The sequence below is a fragment of the Centropristis striata genome, chromosome 22, assembly GCF_030273125.1.
Source record: "Centropristis striata isolate RG_2023a ecotype Rhode Island chromosome 22, C.striata_1.0, whole genome shotgun sequence".
Lineage (NCBI taxonomy): Eukaryota > Metazoa > Chordata > Actinopteri > Perciformes > Serranidae > Centropristis > Centropristis striata.
Window position 1 is genome coordinate 15943897 of NC_081538.1, and position 24994 is coordinate 15968890.

At 37.8% G+C, this 24994-nt stretch overlaps 2 protein-coding genes across 3 annotated transcripts in view; one reads left to right on the plus strand and one right to left on the minus strand.

The window, feature by feature from the left end:
- Window positions 1-9726, plus strand: part of plxnc1 (plexin C1) — a 56676-nt gene extending 46950 nt beyond the window's left edge. The window contains exons 24-31 of the mRNA XM_059325475.1: window positions 1175-1250; window positions 2896-2930; window positions 3078-3173; window positions 3414-3577; window positions 4766-4913; window positions 6037-6177; window positions 6259-6333; window positions 9043-9726. Coding sequence (XP_059181458.1) covers window positions 1175-1250; window positions 2896-2930; window positions 3078-3173; window positions 3414-3577; window positions 4766-4913; window positions 6037-6177; window positions 6259-6333; window positions 9043-9147 — 840 coding nt within the window. The 3' untranslated portion in view covers window positions 9148-9726. The remainder of the gene's footprint in view (window positions 1-1174; window positions 1251-2895; window positions 2931-3077; window positions 3174-3413; window positions 3578-4765; window positions 4914-6036; window positions 6178-6258; window positions 6334-9042) is intronic.
- cep83 (centrosomal protein 83) lies at window positions 9526-24452 on the minus strand. 2 transcript variants are annotated; one of them, XM_059325479.1, is made up of 16 exons: window positions 24321-24452; window positions 22713-22919; window positions 21586-21736; window positions 21293-21385; window positions 19214-19345; window positions 18356-18607; window positions 18083-18214; window positions 16903-17017; window positions 16483-16627; window positions 15355-15504; window positions 13668-13740; window positions 13425-13582; window positions 12273-12402; window positions 11944-12047; window positions 11511-11700; window positions 9526-10049 (listed from the first exon to the last, which is right to left on the minus strand). In XM_059325479.1, exons 2-16 carry the CDS (start codon window positions 22910-22912, stop codon window positions 9912-9914), a joined length of 2163 nt encoding a protein of 720 aa, XP_059181462.1. In that variant the 5' UTR covers window positions 22913-22919; window positions 24321-24452; the 3' UTR covers window positions 9526-9911. The 2 variants fall into 2 exon arrangements, with proteins under 2 accessions (XP_059181462.1, XP_059181461.1); XM_059325478.1 differs by having other exon boundaries at window positions 13668-13743.
- Between the last annotated feature and the right edge of the window lie 542 nt (window positions 24453-24994).

The window sequence follows — 24994 nt, forward strand, 5'->3', positions numbered from 1 at the left end:
TGGGAAAGATAGACTCCAACACATGAGTATGAAAGCCTGCTGGCCTGGACTGTGTTGGACATATTGCGAAACCAAGCCATACTAGAAGCCAAAGTATTAAAGTAGAATGGGGACGCCAGCTGATGCTTCTTAACCCACATATCTGGAGGATTTTTGTGTGTGCTTGTGGTTTCCTGCACTGCAAAAAAGGTGTGTCTAAAAACAAGATAAAAACTAAATCTGAGGGAAATGATCTTGCTGCATGGACAGATAATTTCACTTGACAAGATTTCTTAAATTCAGATTATTACATCTAGAAATGAGCATGTTGAACGCTTAAAATAAGAAATTAACTCTTAATTTCGACTTTTTATCTCATAATTATGACTTTTATGTCATAACTTTGCTTTTTTTATCTCATAATTTCGACTTTTTTGTCTCATAATTTTGACTTTTTGTCTCATAATTATGACTTTTATGTCATATTTTTACTTTTTATCACACAATTCTTACTTTTTATCTCATAATTATGACTATTATCTCATAATTTTTACTTTTTATCTGCAAAAAAGGTGTGTCTAAAAACACGATAAAAACACTAAATCTGAGGGAAATGATCTTGCTGCATGGACAGATAATTTCACTTGACAAGATTTCTTAAATTCAGATTATTAAATCTAGAAATAAGCATGTTGAACGCTTAAAATAAGAAATTAACTCTTAAAACAAGATAAATTAAAGCTGCCAGCAATGATGAACTGGCCCGAGCAGAGTGCACTGACAATTATTTGTTTCTTAACAAGATAAAAAAAACTTTAGATTTAGAAGTGTTAGATAATTTATCCTGTTTTAAGAGTTAATTTCTTATTTTAAGTGTTCAACATGCTTATTTCTAGATGTAAGTCATACTAGAAGCCATAGTATTGAAGTAGAATGAAGCAATTGTAGAATGAGGCGTCTTGCTTTGTTCCTGGAAAGCTGATGCTCTTTGACCCACATATCTGGGGGGTTTTTGTGCATGATTGTGGTTTTTGGTGACATACCCGTATGCATAAACAGAAACGTAAAAAGTAAAACTGAAAGCCCATTTGGTGTAAATGGCCTTTGCTTTACTCATATATAACCATTATAACCAAACGAAAGGAAATTTCCTTTATAACCCTATCTGTGTGTTGGTCTGTTTGTACTCCCGTAGGTTCCTGATGGAGCAACAATCAAAGTGCTTTCTAAGAAAACTCATCCTCCTCTGAGCCCCCAGGGAAGTCTGAAGGGTAAGAGCTGAGGAGCAAAATACATCTTATTTAACTCATACACATATTCACTTTTTTAACAAGAGTTAAATGAGAAGTGCAATTCCACTCATTATGGAGAGCCAGGAGGAGATTATCCTAGTTTAGCATAAAGACTGAAAACTAAGAATCTGTCAGTGGGTATAAAAATCATTAAGTTTCAATTAGTATGTTCAAATGATCATAATAATCATGGTTCCTGTGCATTAGAAGTTTCAATGCTCACTTCCACCTTGGCTGTATTTAAAAGGAAAAGTATAGGTAAAAGTAAAGGAAAGTAAGTCAATTTACTCAAGTACAGTACTTGAGGACAATTTTGAGGTACTTGTACTTTGATTGATTGACTGACTGACTGACACTACATTTAGCTGACAGCTTTAGTTACTTTTCATGTCAAGACTTAACATAAAAAACTATAACTAACAAAAACATAATTTAAATTAAACCTCATAACACTATGTTAAGTAGCTGAAATGAGCACTACCTTGAGAAAATTCAAACACTGCTTTTATGAATGCATCACCAATAATATATATGCAACATATAAAACAATCTGAGTGGGGCCTTTCTGCATAATGAATACCACAAAACAAAATGTTGGTAGAAAGATAAATAAATGATAAATAAGCAAATACATAGATAAATGCATATATCTATACACACACACACACACATACAGAGAGAGAGAGAGAGAGAGATACATATACATGTCTGTAAAGCTCTAAATGTGTATACTATTTAATAATATTAATATAATATTATCAAGATACAATGAAAAGATAAATAAATCTTCAGCTCATCATGCCAGCCATCTACTTCAATATCATTTTTGTCAGGGAAATTACAGAAAACCTTGTTTTTGGTGGTGTAGCTTATCTTTCTGAAGTAGAAAGACATCCCTGTTAACCATTGTGAAGTAGTACAAGGTTCATCCCTTTTCTATACATCTTTTAGCTTCCAGAAAACAAATATTGAGTAAGGATTTTTCATTTTTGGCGGTCACAAAGTTGTTTGGGTAAATATTCAGTAAACATGACTTTGGTTTGAGAGGTACTTCTTTTTCAATGATTCGACTGGCCAGGTTCAACACTTTTTCCCAAAAAGAGAGTATAAGAGGGCATTCCCTCATACAATGGAATAAAGAACCTTTTTGTTGCTTACATTTATTGCAAGTATCTGGGATATTTGGGTTAAAAGGGTGCAGCTTACTTGGGGTTATATTTGTATTGTTAATGAATACTTTTACTTTTGATACTTTGAGTACATTTTGATGCTGATACTTTTGCACTTTTATGTACGGTAATTACATATACCGTAATATATATATACATATACATGTATATATATATATTATATATATATATTATTATATACATATATATGTACATATATATATATATATATATATATATATATATATATATATATATATATACAAATACACCAACCACCACAGCCCTATCAGCAACATGACTTTACTTTCTGCTCTCAGTAGCTGCTGCTGTCCTTCCTGCACTGTGGCCACTTTATATATTACAGCTTTTAAAACATTTCACCAAACCAATGCTAGATGGCAGAAGAGAAAGCTAATTGTTCACTATTGATTTCTGCTCATTTTTTCCTTTAGATGATGAAAACTTCTCTGGAAAATACTTCCACTTGGTAAGAGGCAGTTTTTTTTAATGTTTTCAGCTCAGTTTATGAGACAGGAATCTTTAATTACTACAAATATTTGTCCTCATCACTGATTATCATAACAGCATTGTGGTCGACCAATTGAATGGTTGTTTTATGGCTTTTTTTCTGCAGATTGACCCCGATGTAGAGGAGGACCCAAAAAAGAACCCAGAGAGGAAGAAGTTAAAACTGAAGGAAGTGCACCTCACCAAGCTGCTCTCCACCAAGGCAAGAGGAACTGGTCTCAGTGCCTCATTTTACTAACAAACACACACCAACACGAATAGAAACAACACTAATAGGGCCAATGATTAAAGTAGCATGTCTGTTCTGTCACCACCATGAGAAAGACAACTGAGAAGTCACAGTTGAAAGCTCTCTGTGTAGATGCGATCTACTGATTTCAGATAATTTTGAACTACAAGAACCAGCTGAAAATGACATCACCTTGTTCTCTCTCTCTCTAAGGTGGCTGTGCATTCATTTGTGGAGAACCTGTTCAGATCTATCTGGGGAACGCCACCCAGTAGAGCCCCGCCTGCTGTCAAATACTTCTTTGACTTCCTGGACACTCAGGCAGACAACATGAAGATAACCGACCCAGACGTCCTGCACATCTGGAAGACCAACAGGTATTGCTGAGTCATGAAAAAATCTGTTGTGGTGACCCACTATAGGGCTGTTTCCACAACAGCCCAATACCCGAAATGAGGTGGGTCTCACTCGCCGAAACACCCCTAATTTGAATACGAGCCATCCGAAGCGGGCTTTTGTCAGGACTTTTTTCATCCCTGTGGAAGAGCAGGGTCTTTTTTCTCCCCTGAAAAAAGCCTGGTTACTGATTGGATAGAATACTAAGCAGGATGTGACGTAGTACTCTACATGACAACAACACACGCCATTTGTAAAAGCCGGCGAAGCAGTGTTATATCTATATTATCGAATTTGTTGCTATATTTAGCAACTTTTCAGACCCCCTTAGTGGGGGTCAAGAAAGCGACTGGAGACAAATCCAGTGACTTTTTCTGGTGTTATTGGAGACTTTTGGAGACTCGTTCTTACTCTTCTTAACGAGCTGTGAGGGCTTAGAATGAGTCTAAGCGGCACAGTCCTCCTGCAGCAGTCTCTCCCAGCTGCAGAGCCGGAGCGGATGTTAACCACTTAGCGTCCAGTCTGCAAATTGCTAATAGACTAACAGTTAGCTCTGTAGCAGTACAGTGTGTATGTACTGCTGCTACGGGAGATGTTCACTTAGCGATCTCTGTTTGTCTACAACAAGCACCAGACACTCTGTGCACAGTTAGCGATGCCCGTTAATTCACCATCACTATGTTTATGATCAGTGGAGACGCTGTGCATAATTAGCCATGCTGCTTTCAGCTGGTGACGTTGTGCACAGTTAGCAACGGCAAAAACCATACGTCACCTCCGGAGTCTCTAAATCCCTCTGGGGGCTAACTTGTAATGGAGACACGCAGAGTGAGCGGACTTATGAGAGGGTGTGCCCTGAGACTTTTCCAGTGGCCACTCTTCCCCCTACTCCCTACCCCCTCACTAAGGGCTGTGGCCCCTTTAAGAACCGAACAGGAGAGCTGTTAGCTTGTTGGGCTGAGAAGTGTGGGTAAAAGAGTTGTGTGTTGTACGGGGTGAAATGCCAGTGCTGTAACCTTACTGTTGTTGTGCTAAGTGAGAGTAAACAGACTCAACTCAAGTCCTTCAGTCTCGTTTACGTGCTCCCACACTGTTTTAAAAGCCTTAAGCAGAAGTTGAGACTTAAAACTGCACCTTCACTCCTGACATGTCTTCATGCTACTTTTCAGTTTGCCTCTGCGATACTGGGTCAACATCCTTAAAAACCCCCAGTTTGTTTTTGACATGGAGAAGACTCCACAGTTGGAAAGCTGCCTTTCTGTCATTGCTCAGGCCTTTATGGACTCCTTCTCCCTCAGTGAGACCCAGCTAGGAAAGGTAATGTTTTACCTTTCTTTTCTGTCTTTCTTTACTGTCTTTTCTTGTAGGCAGTAGAATCAATGGTAAATAAATAATATATAAAGCAGAGTGTATACAGGAATCCTCATGTTACATGTAATTGCCTTTTAAGACCCTTTCCATACATTTAAAGAACTCATTACCAATTTGAGTTCTCACTGGTTACATAATTCACAATACATCACTGTACATTGATAGCACAAATAAACAGTTTGTGATAACTCACTGAAGTAGTTTAACATGATTCAGACAAACTCTGTGCAAACAAAGCACATGGGAATAAATTGAGTGACTAAGCCCAATGTAAGGTTTATTATAAAGACAATCCTGTCTTGTCCCCTATAAAAAATTGACTTTTTTTGAGTGGGATATTTTTGCACATCTCATAATATGGTGTTTTTTTCTGTCATTTCTGGCCATATTATGCTCTAATATGCATCAACATACTATAATAGACCCATTTCAAGCATTTTTAGGCATTTTAAAATTTGGCTTTTTTTTTTTTTTACAAAAATCAACATTACTTTTTTTCAATTTTTGAACATCCCCTAATATGGTGTTTTTCTGTCAAACCATGCTCCAATATGTATCATCAGACTATAATTGGATTATTTTAAGCACTTTAAGGCATATCAAAATTTGACCTTTTTTTGACAAAAATCAACATGACTTTTTTTCCATTTTTTGAACATCCCATAATATGGTGTTTTTGTTCGCTATTTTTGGACAAACTATATAACCACATGTATCAACAGACCATAATAGACTCATTTTAAGCATTTTTAGGCAAATCGACTGATTTTAGGGGGATATTTTTGGAGATCGCATATTATGGTTTTATATGGGGGGGGGGTATAGGTATAGTATAGTATGCCACAAACATGCCATAAAAAGTAATTGTCAGCTTTTGTTCTCATTGACACAGATGTTTAATTTCTACAGGACCTTAATTATCACTAATTGAACTTGGCAACTTTTACTGTTGATGACACCACGGGCATCCTGATAAAGTCAAAATGATGCTAATAGTTACAGAAGTTTTGTATTTATGAAATAAAAACATTTTGAATCACACTTCAACTTGAATCCCATTGTGTTGCAGCATGCACCCACCAACAAGCTCCTCTACGCCAGAGACATTCCTCAGTTCAAACAGGAAGTAAAGGCTTACTACAAGCAGATCAGAGACCAGTCACCAATCACACACTCTGAATTTAAAGAATTCCTGCAGGAAGAGTCAAAGGTAATGTCGATTTCAGTGCAAAATCGTCAAAAAAGGGCACTGTGAAGACTAACATTAAATGGATTACTCTTTTCTTTACAGAAACATGAAAATGAGTTCAATGAAGCTGTGGCCCTCAGAGAACTGTACAAATTCCTACAGCGGTACTTCACAGAGGTCAGACTTGTTAATCTCAAGACCAATTCACACATTTTCTTCATATGTACTCTTCATTTTTATAAAACCCTTAAATTATACCAGTATGTGCAGTCTAGTTCTATGCTTCTTAAGCACCACAGCGACCACTTGTGGTGCTCAGTGACCTACATTTTTTTTGAAGGATTGTAGAACCTGATAATGTAATACATTCCAGATAATGTAATAACCCCGATAATGTAATAAAAATCTGCACTTGAGTCCATTGAAAATGTAATAAAACCTGATAATGTAATACACTTTTTTACCAATAATGTAATAAAGTATAACATTAATGGGAGGTTATTGCATTATCAGGTTAGCCTTCATTTCGCAAGTCCTGATAATGTAATAATTCCCCAATATTGTAATAATTTAACAGCAGACCACCCATTACTTGAGTTCAAGTGGTGATACTGTGTAGGCAACACTAGCTTAAGAGCTCTAGCGCCACCAACAGGTCAAAGTTGAATGTTTATTAACTTTTGACCCGTTCATCCGTTTTTCACAAACAAGGTATCCATGACACACGAATGCATTCAACAGCTTCTTGAAATCTAAAGGTGCTTGGTGTTATACTTAATTACATTATTGGTAAAAAGTGTATTACATTATTGGGAAATGCACTTTATTACATTATCGGGAAGTTATTACATTATCAGGTTTTATTACATTTTCAATTGACTCAAGTGCAGATTTTTATTACATCTGGGTTTTTACATTATCTGGGAATTTATTACATTATCAGGTTCTACAAGGATGCTACTGAGATGGTGACAGCAACAACCAAGAGTTCACTTGTGAAACCAGCAGTCACATGAGACACCTTGTGTAGAGGAAATAAGATTTCAACCCTCTGATTTCATATCAGGCTGTTGTTTCCTGTTTTGGTTCTCATGTATAGCGGTGCTTTTTTTCAGAAGTTAACACCTCAAAAGCTTTTAATGATCAGCACAGTGAGAATATTGCTTGTTTTGAATTTTAGCTCTTTCTGCATTCTTGAATCAAGAGTTACTTATTGAAAATGACAGAATAATACAATTAAACAGCTCTTAAAAGTGGCATTATCCAATCAGCTAAAAGAATCCCAGTTGATTTTATGAGCTAAAGCACAGCACCACACCACTGTATTGTTGAGTGTATTGTAGAGACATAAATGGGCATTATCATGACTTACTTTTAATTGAAAGCTTTATCTGACATATATACAGTAGTGATCAAAATAATAGCAGTCCAATGTGACTAACCAGATTAATCCAGGTTTTTATTATATATTTTTTATTGCTACATGGCAAACAAGGTACCAGTAGGTGCAGTAGATTCTCAGAAAACCAACAAGACCCAGCATTCGTGATATGCACGCTCTTAAGGTTGTGCAATTGGTGTCTGCCGTTGACTTTACAAACTCAAAACTATTTTGTACAAACTTTTTTGTAAGTCACTTGTAAATGAAAATTTATGAGAAAAAAATGGTTAAATGTTATGGTAATGATAGAATTGTTTGCATTAAAATATGTGTATATTTTAATAAAATTAATTAAACATTTATTTAAAAATGTGTTACGGTAATAAATTTTGCTCACAGTGTCTCTAAAAATGTCAGAAAATACCTTGAATTTTTAAAAATAGATTATAAATTCATATTAAACATTGTCTTTAGATTGTATATGTTATAAAGGGTCAAAGAAAATATGTATTCAATGCAATGGATATTTACTATGAGCTGTACCATGTTCATGAGAATCACCCATAAGGCAACATGACCTCTTCAAGTATTTTGACATATGCAAACTGATCCATGATCCCTGGTATGTGATAAATAGGCCCAACACCATAGTAGGAGAAACATGCCCATATCATGATGCTTCACTGTCTTCACTGTGTACTGGGGCTTGAATTCAGAGTTTGGGGCTCGTCTCACAAACTGTCTGCGGCCCTTGGACCCAAAAAGAACAATTTTACTCTCATCAGTCCACAAAATGTTCCTCCATTTCTCTTTAGGCCAGTTGATGTGTTCTTTGGCAGATTGTAACCTCTTCTGCACATGCCTCTTCTTCGTCTTGTTGGTTTTCTGAGAATCTACTGCACCTACTGGTACCTTGTTTGCCATGTAGCAATAAAAAATATACTAAAAACCTGGATTAATCTGGTTAGTCACATTGGACTGCTATTATTTTGAACACTACTGTATATATGTCAGATACAGCTTTCTATTAAAAGTATGTCATGATAATGCCCATTTATGTCTCTACAATACACTCAACAATACACAAGCTTTTTTACTGTGGTGCGGTGCTTTAGCTCCTAAAAACAACTGGGATTCTTTTAGCGGATTAAATAATGCCCTTTTAAAAGCTGTTTAATTGTATTATTCTGTCATTTCAATAAGTAAGTAAGAATGCAGAATGAGCTAAAATTCAAAACAAGCAACATTCTCACTGTGCTGATCATTAAAAGCTTTTGAGGTGTTAACTTCTGGAAAAAAATATACTAAAAACTTGGGTTAATCTGGTTAGTCACATTGGACTGCTATTATTTTGAACACTACTCTAAATGGACATTATCATGACATACTTTTAATGAAAGCTGTATCTGAAGTAAATATCATCCTACTGATAACATTTTGATGTAAGGGGATTTTTAATATACCTATAAACCTCTTGAAAAGCTCTTTTGGTTACTTCTCTACAGATTAAAGAGAAGCTGGACCAAAATGGAGCCCCTCCTGAGCTGACGGAGCAACTACATCATGTTAAAAACTTGTTTGATGGACTAAAAAGCTGCTCCTGGAACTGAACTGCCATCCTTTTACTCGTATGAAGGAACTATGGATGACAGGGTGAGGACTGTAGCGTCCCCTGCCACAAAGATGGACATATGGCACTTCAGTTTTGTGCCTCTCCGGAAAATTACTTGTGGTACTCTGGGAAGTTTAGCATTAAGATTGTGGATTTTTGAAGTTACTATTTGTGGCACATATCAGCAGTCAGGAGCTTTACAGTATATAAAAAGGACTGAATGTAGTCTTATGACTGTATGTAACACATCTGTTGAGCGGTCATGTGTTTGAATGTTTATGTCTAAGCTGTGGTTTCACAGTGAAAAACAACTACTTCCTTAACTTAATTGTTGCAACACAGTATTAATTTTTATGACTCAATATCCAACACAGACTTTTCCAGACGTGTCCGAACAGGTTTATTTGTAAATCAGTACATTTCAATACACAGTTAATGTGAAACAGTCTGTGTAAACATTGTGCAATTCACAGCTGGTAGTGCCTTTTGTTTTTATCAAATCTGTATAAAAGCTTTTTCAGAGTTGTCTCATAGCAAACATGTAAACAACAGACATCTCAATACAAAATCAAACCCTGAGGATTTCATAGTTGTTTTTTTTAATAAAAAAGGTGCTGCAACATGAGAAAGACGTGTAAACGCTGGCAAAATCCATTCTCACCTCTGCATTTTTATGTAAACACTGTTGGTGTCCTGCTGAGACAAACAGTACCTATGCTGTGTTTTTTAAAATGCAAGTCCAATTGGGAAATATTGAAGAAGTCAGAGATCAGGCTGGGGAGTGGGGTCCCGGTCTCTTTGCACCAGAGATCCCAGTTCCTCCAGCTGCTGCTGCTGGGCGTTTTCCAGGTCCTCCAGCCTACGGCGGAGCAGATGCAGCTCCCTCTGATGCTGCTCCTCCTGCAGGACAGACGGACAAACAGACCATGTTTCAACAGACTGTTGCATCACTATTCCTGTGTTTATTCACACTTGCATAACTTGTTAGTTTAACTGTGGTGGAGCAAACTGGATCCAAGAGGCTGTGTGTTTGATGATTACAGCTTAAACAGCCAATCTCTTGAAACATATCTGTTTTAATCATATGCAAATTAAAATATCACAAACAAAGACACATTGCAGTTTACAGGTGCATCTCAATACATTAGAATATGATGAAAATACCATTTTCAGTAGTTCAAGTCAAACAGCCCCAACCAAGTATTGAGTCATATAGATGGACAAACTTTTCAGAGGCCAACATTTCCATATTAAACATACTTTTTAAAATTGGTCTGTAATCTTTAACTGAATTTTAGCTCTTCATTAACCCTCGAGAGACCAAACGTGAACATTCAGCTAATTTTATGTTTTTGATTCTCAATATATCGGTCAGTATAAAGGCTAATTGTATTAAACTTGGCCAGGAATTGTTTTTTAATTATTATTTTTTTTTAAATCCTGAATACCTAATGAATCTAAGCCTCTCCCTTCAAAATACATGAACAATAGGTTTTAGGTCTGATAACCCCCTGAAACCACCAGGGACAGCAGAGCTAAATCACATACAGTTTCAATAGAGGCCTGCTTCTCTTACCTTACAAAATGCATGGCAATGAAAAAGCTGAACACCATAAGAATGTTACTAGTGTGTTGGGATTGATATAAAGGACTTATCAATTAGCCATAGTCAAGGCTGTAATAACCTCAACCCAAATATTCCACTTTGCACCTTATTTTTGAAAATATTGCATATTTTGTGTTTTTCCCCTTGAGAAAATCAGGGGTTCTTATGACAAAAAGGGCATTAAAACATTAAAAAAAGAAGAAAAAAAAAGATAGTTTTATGCGGTGAAAGTGACAAAAAATATTTATGTATCACATTTTTATAACACTTAAATGAGAGGGATCGTTTTGGGACCTTAAGGTGTGTAAAGTGTAAGGTCATTTTAAAGAGGCCTCAAGGGTTTAATGTAAGCCATAATGATTATAATTAGAGTAAATGAAATAAATTAAGACATGGAATGTTTCATTCTGTGTGTAATGGATCTATATAACATGTTATTTTCACGTTTTGAATTGAATTACTAACATAAATAAACTTTCTCTGATATTCTAATTTATTGAGATGCACCTATATAACTTCAGATGATCTACTTCTAGGAGTTCCCTTCAACAACCCACAGAGACAAGTGTGAGCTTGTTGCATTCAGCTGTGAGTGGGTGTAAGGAGAATGGAAGATTTTAATTCTGCTAAACTTTGACCTGTGTTGCTGCTGCATTGCATTCTGGTCTATTTCCTGTCACTGTGTGTCTAATGTGATGGATTTTCCATTCAACTATTTACACAGCGTCATCTAGCTACAGGCAGGCTGTGCTTACTGGTATGTTGGATAACGGCCCCTCAGGCCCGAGGAGGAGGAAGGGGGAGGGTGAGGAAGTCAAGAAGGCGGGGCCAGCGCTGTAGGGACCTTGGCCGCCCAATAGGAGGCGCCGAAATTCATTGTGCCGTCGTTGTAGCTCTTTCAGCCGTCTGTTGAGTTGAGCTTGCTCCTCTGAGAAAGATGAACGTCTGGACAGAGAGAAGACAAATATTTTAAATGTTTGTGTTATGTTGAAATAAGACCAAAGGACACACCAGATGTCAAGCAGGCCTGTGAATGGAGTATGCTAATGCTAATGTAACTTAACTGGTATGAACTAGGAATGTTAATAATTAACCATTAAACAAAAAAAGATATCTATGCAGAACAGTTGCTGGCAGGTTAACCTTACTGCATTATTTTATTCATAAAATGTGTGATTTGAGGTTTACTTCTTGGCTGCAGCAGCTTCCAGTTCCAGTTCTTCAATCTTGGCCTCCAGCAACTGGATCTTATCCTGCAGGTTCTTCTCTCTGTTCTCCGTCAGTGTTTTCCTCTGTACAACACACAGACAGAAACACACATTACCTGCAAGCTCTAGGAAGAAAAATTCATAAATTCAAGACTATTTCAATGTTACACTGCTAAGATATTATTGGCTCACAGAGTCCTCTTGATAACTAATATGTGCATAAAACAAGATGCAGATTATACTAACTGTGTTCTGAAAAAGAAAGGAGACAACTGGTGAAATAAAAGACATTGTAATGAGCAGCACTACCTTCTTCTGGGCCACTGCTGCCCTCTGCAGTTTCTCTTTGACCTGAGTGTATTTCTGCTGCAGCTCAGCCTCTCGCTCCTGCAGCTTGTGTTTCTCCTCCAACCAGTCAACCCGCCGCTCCTCCACCAGCCTGGAGGAGGGACCATACACAGAGAGAGGTGGGATGTTAGATTAAGAGTTCATTATGAATCATCCAGACCCCTTAGATCGTTTTAAATTGCTTGTTTCAATTGTTTTTATCGTTTTCCAAATACACTTTTACTGACTTTTAAGCAGTGTATCCTTTAGGGGGAAGAGTGGCCACTGGGAAAGTCTCAGGCCACGCCCTCTCAAATGTTCGCTCACTCTACGTGTCTCCATTACAAAAAGGCCCTCAGGAGGGGACGTGTGGTTTTTTCGATCGTCGTGACGGATTAAACACGGGAAATGCAACTGTGGTCGCTGTCGCTAACTGTGCACAACGTCAGCATAAACAAAGCAGCATGGCTAATTATGCACAACGTCTCCGCTGATCATAAAGTGATCTTGAATTAACCGGCATCACTAACTGTGCACAGAGTGTCTGGTGCTTGTAAACAAACAGAGATCGCTAAGTGAACACCTCCTGCAGCAGCAGCAAATACACACTGTACTGCTACAGAGCTAACTGTTAGCCTATTAGCAATTTGCAGACTGGTTGCTAAGGGGTTAACATCCCCTCCGGCTCTGCAGCTGGGAGAGACTGCTGCAGGAGGACTGTATCGCTTCGATTCGTTCTTACTCTTCTTAACGGAGCAGAGGGGGCCGGCGAGTCTCCAAAAGTCAAACAAATTAGCTAAGTTGGCAACACTGCTTCACCGGCTTTTACAAATGGCGTGTGTTGTTGTGGTGTAGAGTACTACGTCAGCAACCAGGCTTTTTTCAAGGGAGAAAAACGGCCCTGCTCTTCTACAGGGACAAAAGAAGTCCTGTCAAAAGGCTGCTCAGGACGGCTCATATTCAAATTAGGGGTGTTTCGGCGAGTGAGACCCGCCTCATTCCGGGTATTGGGTTGTAGTGGAAACACCCTAATATTTTAATTCTGCTAATGCTTTGTATTTTTTATGTCTCTGTAATGCACATTTAATGACCTTGTGTATGAATGGTGCTCTAGAAATAAATATGCCTTGCTACCTCTCTGCCTCGTGTTGGCTCCTCTCAGCCTGGCCTCGGGCCGACCTCAGATCCTCCCTCACTCTGTCCAGTGTTTCTCTCAGTCGCTGGTTCGTCTCCATCAGGTCATTTTCAGAGTGAGACAGCGTCCCCAGCTGGACACCAAGCTCCTGGTTCTGCTGTTGGTGTCAAACAAACAAATCACATTGACTTCAGCCAGACGGCAGGACAAATTACACTTTGAGGTAGTTGAAGTTGACTTACCTGCTGTAGGTCTGCGTTCTCTGCCTTCTGTCTCTCAAGCTCCTCCAGCTGGGAGCTCTGCTGCTGGAGTTTGCTTCTGGTATAAATAAACACTCTTTATCTTGTCTTTCATTTTATCATTTCTACTTTTTGGATGATCACGAATGGGGATTGTACACCTAACTAACATAAGTTGTGCTGTAATTTTCACCAAATACAGGTGAATCTCAATAAACTAGAATATCATAGAAAAGTTTATTAATGTCATTAATTCAATTTAAAAAGTAGAAATAACACATTATATAGAATAAAATAGTTGAATGGGAAATGCACCACATTAGACGCACAGTGACAGGAAATAGACCAGAATGCAATGCAGCAACAACACAGGTCAAAGATTAGCAGAATTAAAATCTTCCATTCTCTCTTCACACTCACAGCTGAATGCAACAAGCTCACACTTGTCTCTGTGGGTTGTTGAAGGGAGCTCCGAGAAGTAGATCATCTGAAGTTATACAGGCGCATCTCAATAAATTAGAATATCATAGAAAGTTTATTTATGTCAGTAATTCAATTCAAAAAGGTGAAAAAACACATTATATAGATCCATTACACACAGAATGAAACATTTCATGTCTTAATTCATTCAATTTCTTCTGATTATAATTATGGCTTACATTTAATGAAATCCTTAAATTCAGTGTCTCAAAAAATTGAATATTACAAAAGACCAGTTTTAAAAAGTATGTTTAACCCTTTGATGCACAACATATTGACAGCCCTTCAAATGCACAACATGGGTCAAAAATGACCTGCATTCATTTCCCATGTTATTTAATGCTGCTGTGTTTCTGTGCTCTTTTGATATCAACTTATTTCATGATTGAATATTCCAAGTATTCTTTAAATATCTTGTTTTTGAGAACAACAGATCATTACTTCATTATTATTTAAAGTTTTTGTATTATTACATAGCTAACTACTTGGCTAGGTAGCTTGCTAAGCTAACTACTTAGCCAAGAAGTTAGCTAAGTAGTTAGCTTAGCAAGCTACTTAGCTAAATACTAAGCCAAAAAGTTAGCTAAGTAGTTAGCTTAACAAGCTACTTAGCTAAAAAATGGATATGGGTAATTTTTTAACCCTGCTGTGCATTAGAAGGTTAGTGACACAAAAGGGATTTATTTCAAAAGATAATAAAGAAAACATAAAAAAAATAGGATGTATGATGATCAAAAACAAACTAATTGAGGAAAACCTGGAATACTGAATGATGAAAATAATTTATTGCAAAGATACAGAACATAAAAACTCTGTCGGGTCACTTTAGACCCATGCTGTGCATCAAAGGGTTAATATGGAAATGTTGGCCTCTGAAAAGTATGTCCATCTATATGACTCAATTCTTGGTTGGGGCTATTTGACTTGAACTACTGGAAATTGACTTTTCTATCATATTCTCATATATTGAGATGCACCTGTCAAATGACTACATAATGATTTATGGGCAGAAGAATCACCCACAGCTATGTAAAGTAACATTTGGGTCAATGAGGCTGAAAAGGAAATGCAGACTAACTGTTAGCTAACCACAGCCACAGCGGCGGCTGCTGCTGTGTGCTTGTTTCAGATATAAGTGTGACTTGCACAAGTGCGTGCACAGTTTCCTTCCTTTTATCTAGTTAGACTCAACACTGAGTACAAAGCTGACCTCAGGTTCTGCAGCTCCTTGCGTGCTGACTCTTCTCCCTGTTGTGCGCTACGAAGACGCTCTTCCCACTCCTCCTTCTGGGCGTGGTCTGTAGCGTCCTGGAGCGCCCTCTGCTGTTCCAGAGCAGCCAGACGGTTCTCCACCTCCAACCTGACAATAACAAACAATGGAAAATCCTCTAAAATGAAATGTGCACTAGCAGAAAATACATTAGCATAAGGAAAATGATGAGTTACACAGTCGTAACAGGGATTAATGTTTTGATTTTGTACCAATAAGGCATTTAAATTTGGTGGAATGAGCAACATCAGGCATCTTCTATCATATCTGGGAGTCCAATCTCTTATAACTAGGGCCGGGAAAAATTATCTAATTAATTAGAGGCTTTGTAATTAATTAATCGAACTTAATCGCATTTTAATCGCATATATTTGACCTGAGAACAGTGAGATGTAATTTTTTTCACATGGATTTTTAGTATACCATTGAAAAATGACTGAATACATAAGCTTAAGCAACAAAAATATTGTTTATTTTTGTTCAAGTCCAACAGACCTGTGCAATTTTTGCCATTAAGTGTAGCAATAGCATATTTAGAAATATAGTACATTTCAGAAATTCAGGTAGCCTATAGGTAGGTAGACCTTCTGTAAACTATAATACTTTGGTTTTTAAGTAAAACACAATCCACGCTAGCTACCACACTAGCCGCTAGCTGCTATATGTTTTGCATTGAGGTGATACTTGAGGCTCGATGTGCTGCGGTGATATGTGAATTCCTTGTTGCATAGCAACACAACCATGCTCTTATCGACGCTTCCACCCGTTGGTTTTTTGTAACAAAATGTCCCATCATCCACGGGGCCAACCAAAGCGCTCTCATCACCTTCTTCCTTCATGTTCACTGTGGTTTGTTGTTTCTGAACTCATGAACGCTAGTTGGTGCTCCAGTATAATCGGTCCTCCTGAAACTCATCCAGTGAGAAACGTTCCGCAGTGCAAAAATAAGTGCGATTAAAATGCGTCAATTTGTTTAACGCGTTAATTTTTGTGTAATTAATTAATCTGAATTAACGCGTTAAAGTCCCGGCCCTACTTATAACACAATAAAACAATGGTGACTCTCACTTTTCCTCGTGCAAAGTAGCAGTTTTGCGGAACTCTTCCTCGCGAGCAGACTGCACCTTCCTGACCAGCTCCCTCTCTTTCTCCACCAGAACCTCCTTGTGTCGCTCCACTGCAGCTTTCAACAGCTCCACGTCTGCCTGCAGACCTGAGACACACAAGTTACCGTGACAATTTGAGGGGGATGGTTGATAAACACTGTTAAAATCATCTGTATTGTTCTTTGGAGGAAAACAATAGATATTATCTGAGTTGTGAAAATCTGAATCAGTTGAATTTATTAAGTTAAATACACTTTGATTATGAGACACAAAGTACAACACAAAATCTGTTGCTGCTAACATGTTTAACACTAGATAGCACAGCAGAGAGAGATGACAGTGTGTGTGTGTGTGTGTGTGTGTGTGTGTGTGTGTTACATACCATCAATCTGCCCCTGCAGTGTGTCCCTCTCCCTCTCCAGCTCCCCTTTAGAGCGGGCACACTCCAGTTTGACACTGGCCACCTCTAGTTTATGTGAATGCTTCAGACTTTCAACCTGTGAACCAAAAAAACAGAAAATAGATGATCTCAAATAGTTTTTTCAAGTTTCAAAACGTGTAGGTAAAATAAAATGTGTCTGACTGGCTTTAAGGCACGATTCATGGCAATAAAACAGATCTAAATTCAGGTTGTAACAACAACGGTTAAGATAAAAGATATATGTAGTAAACAAAACCTGATAGACAAAGGTTTAATTTTTTTCCCTTATTACTGAAAAAGATTTCCAGCTTCACATAACTGAACCTGACAGAGGGCCAGACCGTGCTGTGTGATGATCATAGAGCAGTGAGCTACAGTACTGAGTTCCCGGCCAAACCAATCAGAGCATAATGCAGGCTGTCAATCAAGACATTTCACCCCATTTTCTAACATAAATAACTAATTAAAACCAAACTTATCAGAGACATGAATGCTTAAGCACTCATGTCGCGTGATTGCAATTTCCTAAAATGACAAAACCATCTTTGTCAAAAATTTATTTTTTGTGTACTTTATTTTTTAGTTTGGCCCATGTCTTAGGTTTAACTGTTGACTCTAATTTGCCCATAGGTGTGAATGAGAGCGTGATTCTCTGTCTCTATGTTTATTTCACGTGGAGTGTCAATGTAAAGTTAATACTTCATCTCCTCTCTGCAGGTAAGAGTTTTATACTGCAAAGTGAGAGAGAATGACAGTAAAGTGTTTATCCTTCATGTCAGCTCGCTCTGAGCAGTCTCAATGAATTTACCATAAATATCACAATATGGACGGACTACATATAGAGGCGGCTGGTTTGACTATGGAGAAGCAGCAACCAATCAGGAGGAGGATCAGAGTCCAATATGTACCTACCCTTTCCGTATGATTAATTGCTGGTGTGGTTTGCACTTCAGAGCCACCATCCATGTCCTATCTGCTAACACTGAAGAGGCGGGGCTTATGGCCAATACTGCAGACAGCCACCAGGGGGCGATATAGACGTTTTAGCTTCACTTATGAGGAGCTGTCAGCCGTCCATCTCTATATACAGTCTATAGAAATGATAACCCATCTCAGAGGTTGAGGTCACAGGGCAGCATACCTGGCAGCTGAGGGAGTTGACCTCTCTCTCAGCTTTGTGCAGTCGTCCGGTGAGCTGGCTGTTTTGCTCGTGGGTCAGATGAAGCTCGCTCTCCATCCGCTCCAGCTGCAGACGCAACGACTGACGCTCCGCCTGTCACACCAACAACCAATCAGATCCAACAATGAGTGGAAAAAATAAATGTGTTCCACGTCACATTCATGAGCAAAATCATAACGCAAATATGTAGTGGGTGAGTTTAGTAATAAACAAAGGATAAAGTAGCTGTCTGACCTCCAGCGACTTCACTGCAGCCTGAGACTCTGTCAGCTGTCTGATCTGGATGCGTTGGACGTTCTCGGCCTGCTGGCCAGAGTTTTCCTTCTGGGCGCGAAGCTCGGCCACCTCCGCCTCCAGGCCCTTCAGCCGCAGGTGGAGCTGGGCCTTCTCCCTCAGCAGAGCCTCCACTCGTTTCCCATCACGCAGCGAGTCTGAACCCTGGTACTGAGCCAACAGGTCCTCCCTGTCCTTCTCCAGACGAGAGATCTGACAACAGGAAGGGCATCATTTAACCCTATGATGCACAACATGGGTCTAAGGTGACCCGATATGTATGAGTTTTTATGTTCTTTATCTTTGCAATAAATTATTTTTCGGATTATTAGTTTGTTTTTGATCATCATACATCCTATTTGTATGTTTCCTTTATTATTTTTTGAATAAAATCCCTTTTTGTGTCACTACTCTTCTAATGCACAACATGGGTGAAAAATGACCCATATGCATTTTTTAGCTAAGTAGCTTGTTAAGCTAACTACTAAGCTACTTCTTGGCCAAGTAGTTAGCTTAGCAAGCTACTTAGCCAAGTAGTTAGCATTGTAATAATACAAAAACCTCCTAAAAATCATAAAGTATGAGAGGCAAAATGGAAATAATGATCTGTTGTTATCAAAAACTAGATATTTAAAGAATACTTGGAATATTCAATCATAAAATAAGTTGATATCAAAAGACAGAGCACAGAAACACACAGCAAGCATTAAATAACATTGAGAATGAATTAATTTTTGACCCATGTTGTGCATCAAAGGGTTAAATGAGCATCATTAGCATAATCAACTGAAATGCTCACCAACCAAGCAACAAACCGACCTCTGCTTCATAGCGGATCCTCCTCTCCTCCAGTTTATGAGCGTGTTCTTCTCTCTGGTGGTCGAACTGGGACTTGAGAAAGGTGAAGTCGTATCGCAGCTTGTTGTACTCAGACCTGTACTTCTCCGTCTCCTACACAGAGCCACAAGAACACACATTAGGCAGAAATCAGTGAGGAGAGTGGGACCAATCAAGCAGACAAGATGGAAATGAGAGTGAAAGCACAGGCTGTCAAATGATTTTCAAAAGCAATCAATGTTAATCTCTTGACCGTTGCTATGCAGTTAGTAATCACAGCTGCTGAAGCCAATTAAGAGCATGTATTAAAAGCATTTTCCATTTCCATTTTGCAGCGCTTAATTCATGCACCTTTTTAACAGCAAATTACAAAGTGACATAATCCATAACAATTAAAATAAAGGACCATGCTTTTTCAGCATGACTTCACTGTTTAATGCTTTAGAACAGTGCTGCATTACATTATGGCTTCCTGTCAATTATACAGACTCCTACAGGCTCATTAAAGCTTCTGTAGGTGGTGAATCTCTCAAAGATCAATTAGTACATCCATCTCGTTTAACCCTCTGAGCCCGCAACTCATGACCACTTTTGAGAAAAACATGCCATATGTGAAAAACGCTTCTGTCTGGACAAATAATAAATCAATTTACATGAACCAGCTCCTGTAAAACATTTGATTCTGCTTTTATTTTAGCATAATTGTGAAGCCATTAATGACTCTGTTGAGATCAGTAGTTCTGACAAAAATTCAGCGACACTTTACTGAACGGCAAACTATTTACACAGAGCAGAGAAGAGAGGACAAGAGAGGGTGGAATAAGGGCTTGAAAAAAATGGAAATAATTAAATCTGTATACTATGTGCAGTCTTAATTTTCCTCACAGTTTCTTTTGATTGGTTTTTCATTTTTATAAGCACAAACAATAGAAAAACAAAACGAAAACAATTCAAAGCACAAAACAAAACAAAATAAGTCCCTCCCAAAACTAACAGTGAGCGTTGCGCTATATATTTCTATTTATACATAAAATAGGTAAGTAAATAAAAAGACGACAGGAGACAGGTAATTGAAGAGCACATACATAAAATAAATGAAAGGGCAGACTTCTAGCTTCTGTAAAAAGGAATCAATGGTTCCCAGATCCTCCTGAACTTGTCTGATTTGTGATTAAGGTCATGAGTCAACTTCTCCAGAGGAATAAGAGCAGAAATCTGTGATATCCACATGTCGACTTGAGGGATCTGGGGAGTTGACCACCGCAGCAAGATACATTTTTTAGCCAAAAACAAAAAATGTATCAACAGAGATTTGGTGTCCGTGCCCGAGAAATTGTCTGAAGCATCGTTTACCAGTGACCTCCTGGATTACAGAGTGACCCCCTTCCAGAAGGTGTGGATGCGGTCACATGACCAAAACAAGTGGATAAATGTACCTTTGTGTTGATTACATTTAGAACAAAGGTTGGAGGTGTTAGGGAACATTCTCTGGAGGCGAACTGGTGCGTAATAAGTTAGGTGAAAAAATGTAAAGTTCTGTTCATGTATAGAGATGGAAGTACATTTAGGGAAAATTCCACTGCATATCTTATCCCTGTCTACAGAATTGAATGTCACCTCCAGATCGCGCTCCCACAACAGCGTCAGAGAGTCATAACCTGAAGAATCAGAGTAAAGTAGCGAAGAATAGATCTTGGAAATCAGTCCTTCGGGAGATTTGGCCTCCCAGTTTTTTAACACTTGTGTGCTATTGGGAAAATGGTGTACATCTAAAACCTACTTCATTCCAACTTTTGTAAAAATAAGTGATCAAAGAAATTCAACTCACATTTGTCATTTTTTTTAATGATTTATGTTATTATAACTGCTACACCGCAAAAAAACAAGACCACGGTAAGTAAAATGTGACAAGAGCAAAAAAGTGGCCTTAATCAGTTTGAGGTTCAGAGGGTAATTTCAAAGAAATTGTTGCTATTCATAGGTTAAGATAGTTGCTGCAGAAAATGCATGGCCCTTATGTCACACATTACTGACCTATGAAATAAAAACAAACACACTGACCTCCTCCAGTTTATTGAACCTCTCTCTGACTGGAGCCTCCATCTCCTGCTGCACCTGAGCTCTGAGCAACTCCAGCCGCTGAGGGGTCATCACCTGGTCAGCACGCACACACACACACACACACACACACACACACACACACACACACACACACACACACACACACACACACACACACACACACACACACACACACACACAAAGAAAGTCAGTGGAAGGCGAGTTGCACAGAAAAAAAAAAACACACCAGAAAAAAATATGTCCTTTTGTTTTATATGTGATTGTTGCTTCACCTGCATTCGGAGCTCCTCCAGCTCCCTGGTTTTGTCCAGCAGTTCTCCTCTGAGCTCAGCCAGCAGCAGCTGCAGTTTCTCCTGCTGAGTCTGTCTGTCGCTCAGCAGGCGCTTCAGTTCACCCTGCGCCCTGGTGAACTCATCCTGCAAGCTGCCAGAAAGATACAGAAGGCTGAGAGACGGCACAGTGCAGTGCCAACAGAGCAGAACTACATAGATATCTGAAGCATAATGAATGGTGAAAACTAAATTAAGTGCACTTTTAAATCCAGCTCTCTTACAACTACAGACTTTGCCCGATAAAATCATACCAAAGGCAGTGCTGTTTAAGTGGGTGATTCTCATGAAGCCAGTCTAAGTTATGTTTGAAGATAATAAGGACATACTTTATTAAACTAAATATATTTCACTTTTATATGAATGAACAATATAGCCATAATGAGGCACAATTCATTGTTTTGTGTTAAAATAATATTTTCTATATTTTTGAACATATTTTTGATTCACAAATGAATTACCTTAAAACATCCAGATAAAAAAAAATGTCATGGTTTCCCCTCACTTATATACAATAAATATTTAATTAACTTTATCAAAATAACTAAACATTTGTTTAAAAATGTTTAATTTAACAGAATATAATCAAATATAATGGTTTTTAACAATGAGAAAAAATAGTTAGATGTTACGGTAATGATAGAATCGTTTGCATTAAAATATGTGTATATTTCAATAAAATACATATTGGTGATACCAGCTACCTCTTAGCAGTTTTAAGTGTTTTTTATTTCTATTTAATAATGTGTTACGGTAAGGAATTTTGTTGCTCACAGTGTCTCTAAAAATGTCAAAAAAATACATTAAATTGTTCAAATCGATTATAAATTCATATTAAACAGTGACTTTAGATTGTATAGGTTATAAAGGGTCAAAGAAAGTATGTCTTAATTTCTCTTAGATTTTTGCTATGAGCTGTACCATGTTCATGAGAATCACCCAAGTGTCAATTTTCTCCAATCATGCAATGTTCATACATCAATTCTTCAGGTTTTAGTTAAGTATGTTCCTTCATAATTGTACTCACAGCACAGCCAAAAGATAAAAAGTTTATATTAAATGTGATTTACCTGGCGTGTTCAGCCTTTAATGTCTGATAGTTGGTCCTGTGGTTCTCGCACTTCATCTTCTCATCAATTAGCCTCTTTTGCAGTTCCATCTCTGCTCCCCCCAACCCAGCAGACAGCCCCAGCATGGCTGCAGACTTCACCATCCCAGGCTCCAGGTTTGGGAGGAGAGGAGGTGACTGGCCGAGGACGGAGGAGGTCATCTCACCTCTACAGGAAAAGAGCCAAAGACAGGAGGAGATAAAGAGAAGCTGGGTGAACCAAGCAAAGGAATTGTGTCTGTATCCAAAAAAAAGGAGTAAGGGTTGTCAGCAAGCCCCCTGGTCTTTAACAGTGACAAAAACTGTCTGCACTCTCTCAAAGCATGGAGAGGTGCTTTTAGAGGCAGGAAATTAATTCTGGCTTTGTTGTCAGTTAGTTACCATGGTGGCTTTGAGAAGAGTCCCCCAGCTACTTGTTAACATCACAACCTCTTAGCAGTCAAGGCGACTCTGACTCAATCTCAAGTGATTAGTTAGCTCCACTCCCTGGCTCTGCAGTGGACACACAGTCTGTGATTGCGACTACTCAAGCACTTCAGGCAACATCAAGCATGCTGTCTGTCTCTGAGGCGATTTTCAGACCAATGTCACTGTCAGAATTCATTAATACATAAAGTATGGCATTAGAAATTCTATGAAGCATGGGCCCTTCTATTATCTTATTTTGAGAAACTTACAGCCCTCCCACAAGATTAAACATTAAAAGAAGGCAAATAGCCTATTTGTACTGTCTTGATGTCCACTCTCTTTTATTGATTTATTTTTTTAATTATTTCATTTATTTTAGTTGATCTTTATTTTGTATTACATTATTATTATAACCTTGTATATATTTTCATCCTGTAACTTTTTTCGTGTAACATTTAAGGTGTGCTCATAACTCACGAGATTATTTTCATTATTTATTTATTTTTCGTATTGACAGCATGATGGGGATATGTGGGGGGAAAGAAAATAAGAAAAATGATGTATGTTGAATATCTGTGATCAATGTTATTTTTTTCAAAAACATTTAAAAAAAAAAAAAAAAATTAATACAACAATTTACAAGAAATACCATCATCAAAACACAAATTCTAACGTTAGCTTCAGAGGCCTGTAAAACAATCCGGAAATATATCTCTATAACTGCTTGGTAGGAGTTAAGGCCATGTTAAGGCTGCAAACTGGCGTCTGAAATGTGTCAAAAGCATCGAGTTGTTTTTAAATGTCGCGCTCTATAACAGGCTAATTAGCCAGCTAGCTACTTCAGTGCGTCCGTTATCGGACATTCAGGGCAATATACTTTAAACCAGCACTCACTAGCATGGTGTAAAATGCTTTCTGAATAAAACTGCAAACTATAAACTACAAGTCAAACAGAAGTCTGAGCGACTGCCCGCAGCGAGTTAAAAGGCTAACCTCTAAGCTAACTTTAGCAGGAACTAGGGGCTTTAGCTCTGAGACATGGCTCTTGTTATGTAGCCACAAACTGGCGCATAATAACGAACTGAGATTCCATATCTTGTTATTAAACAGCGTTATGATTTGTTTTACAAACCCGAGCAGTTGGCTGCTGACAGCCACTTACCTTTTGTTTATCCTGGAACTTTGTTTCCTGCTTTCTGTTTGCTGTGCTAGCCAGTGCTAGCCAGCTAATCTGGAAACTACAAACTGTGGCATCATGGGAATCCTTTCCGGAAGTGTCATTGTCTTGTTAAAACCACAGAACAGACATTTAAAAACCTTAAGAATTGTTTTCAATAGACCATACTGGCTCTATATGTTTTGCTGTATACGTATTTATATTTGCCCAGTTTATAAATACATACTCAAGCGGTTACATGTGCAACACTCCACTCCAAATACTGGAACATATACTTCACATCATATGTGAGATGTGTACTAATCGTATTGATATTATATATCATATTTATACAATATTCTTGTCCTTTTGCACATTCTACTTATTTACATATTCATATACTCTTAGTATAAGTATATTATCTATTGTATGTACATATTTTATAGTCAAGTATATATATGTTATGTATGCACACCCTACAGGCTAAAAATATGACACATTGCTATGTTATTATTATTACTTCTACTACTACTACTACTACTACTATTTATATATATATATATATATATATATATATATATATATATACATACACATATACATATATATATATATATATATATATATATATATATATATATATATATATACCCACACACTGTTGCTGCCATTACTATTAT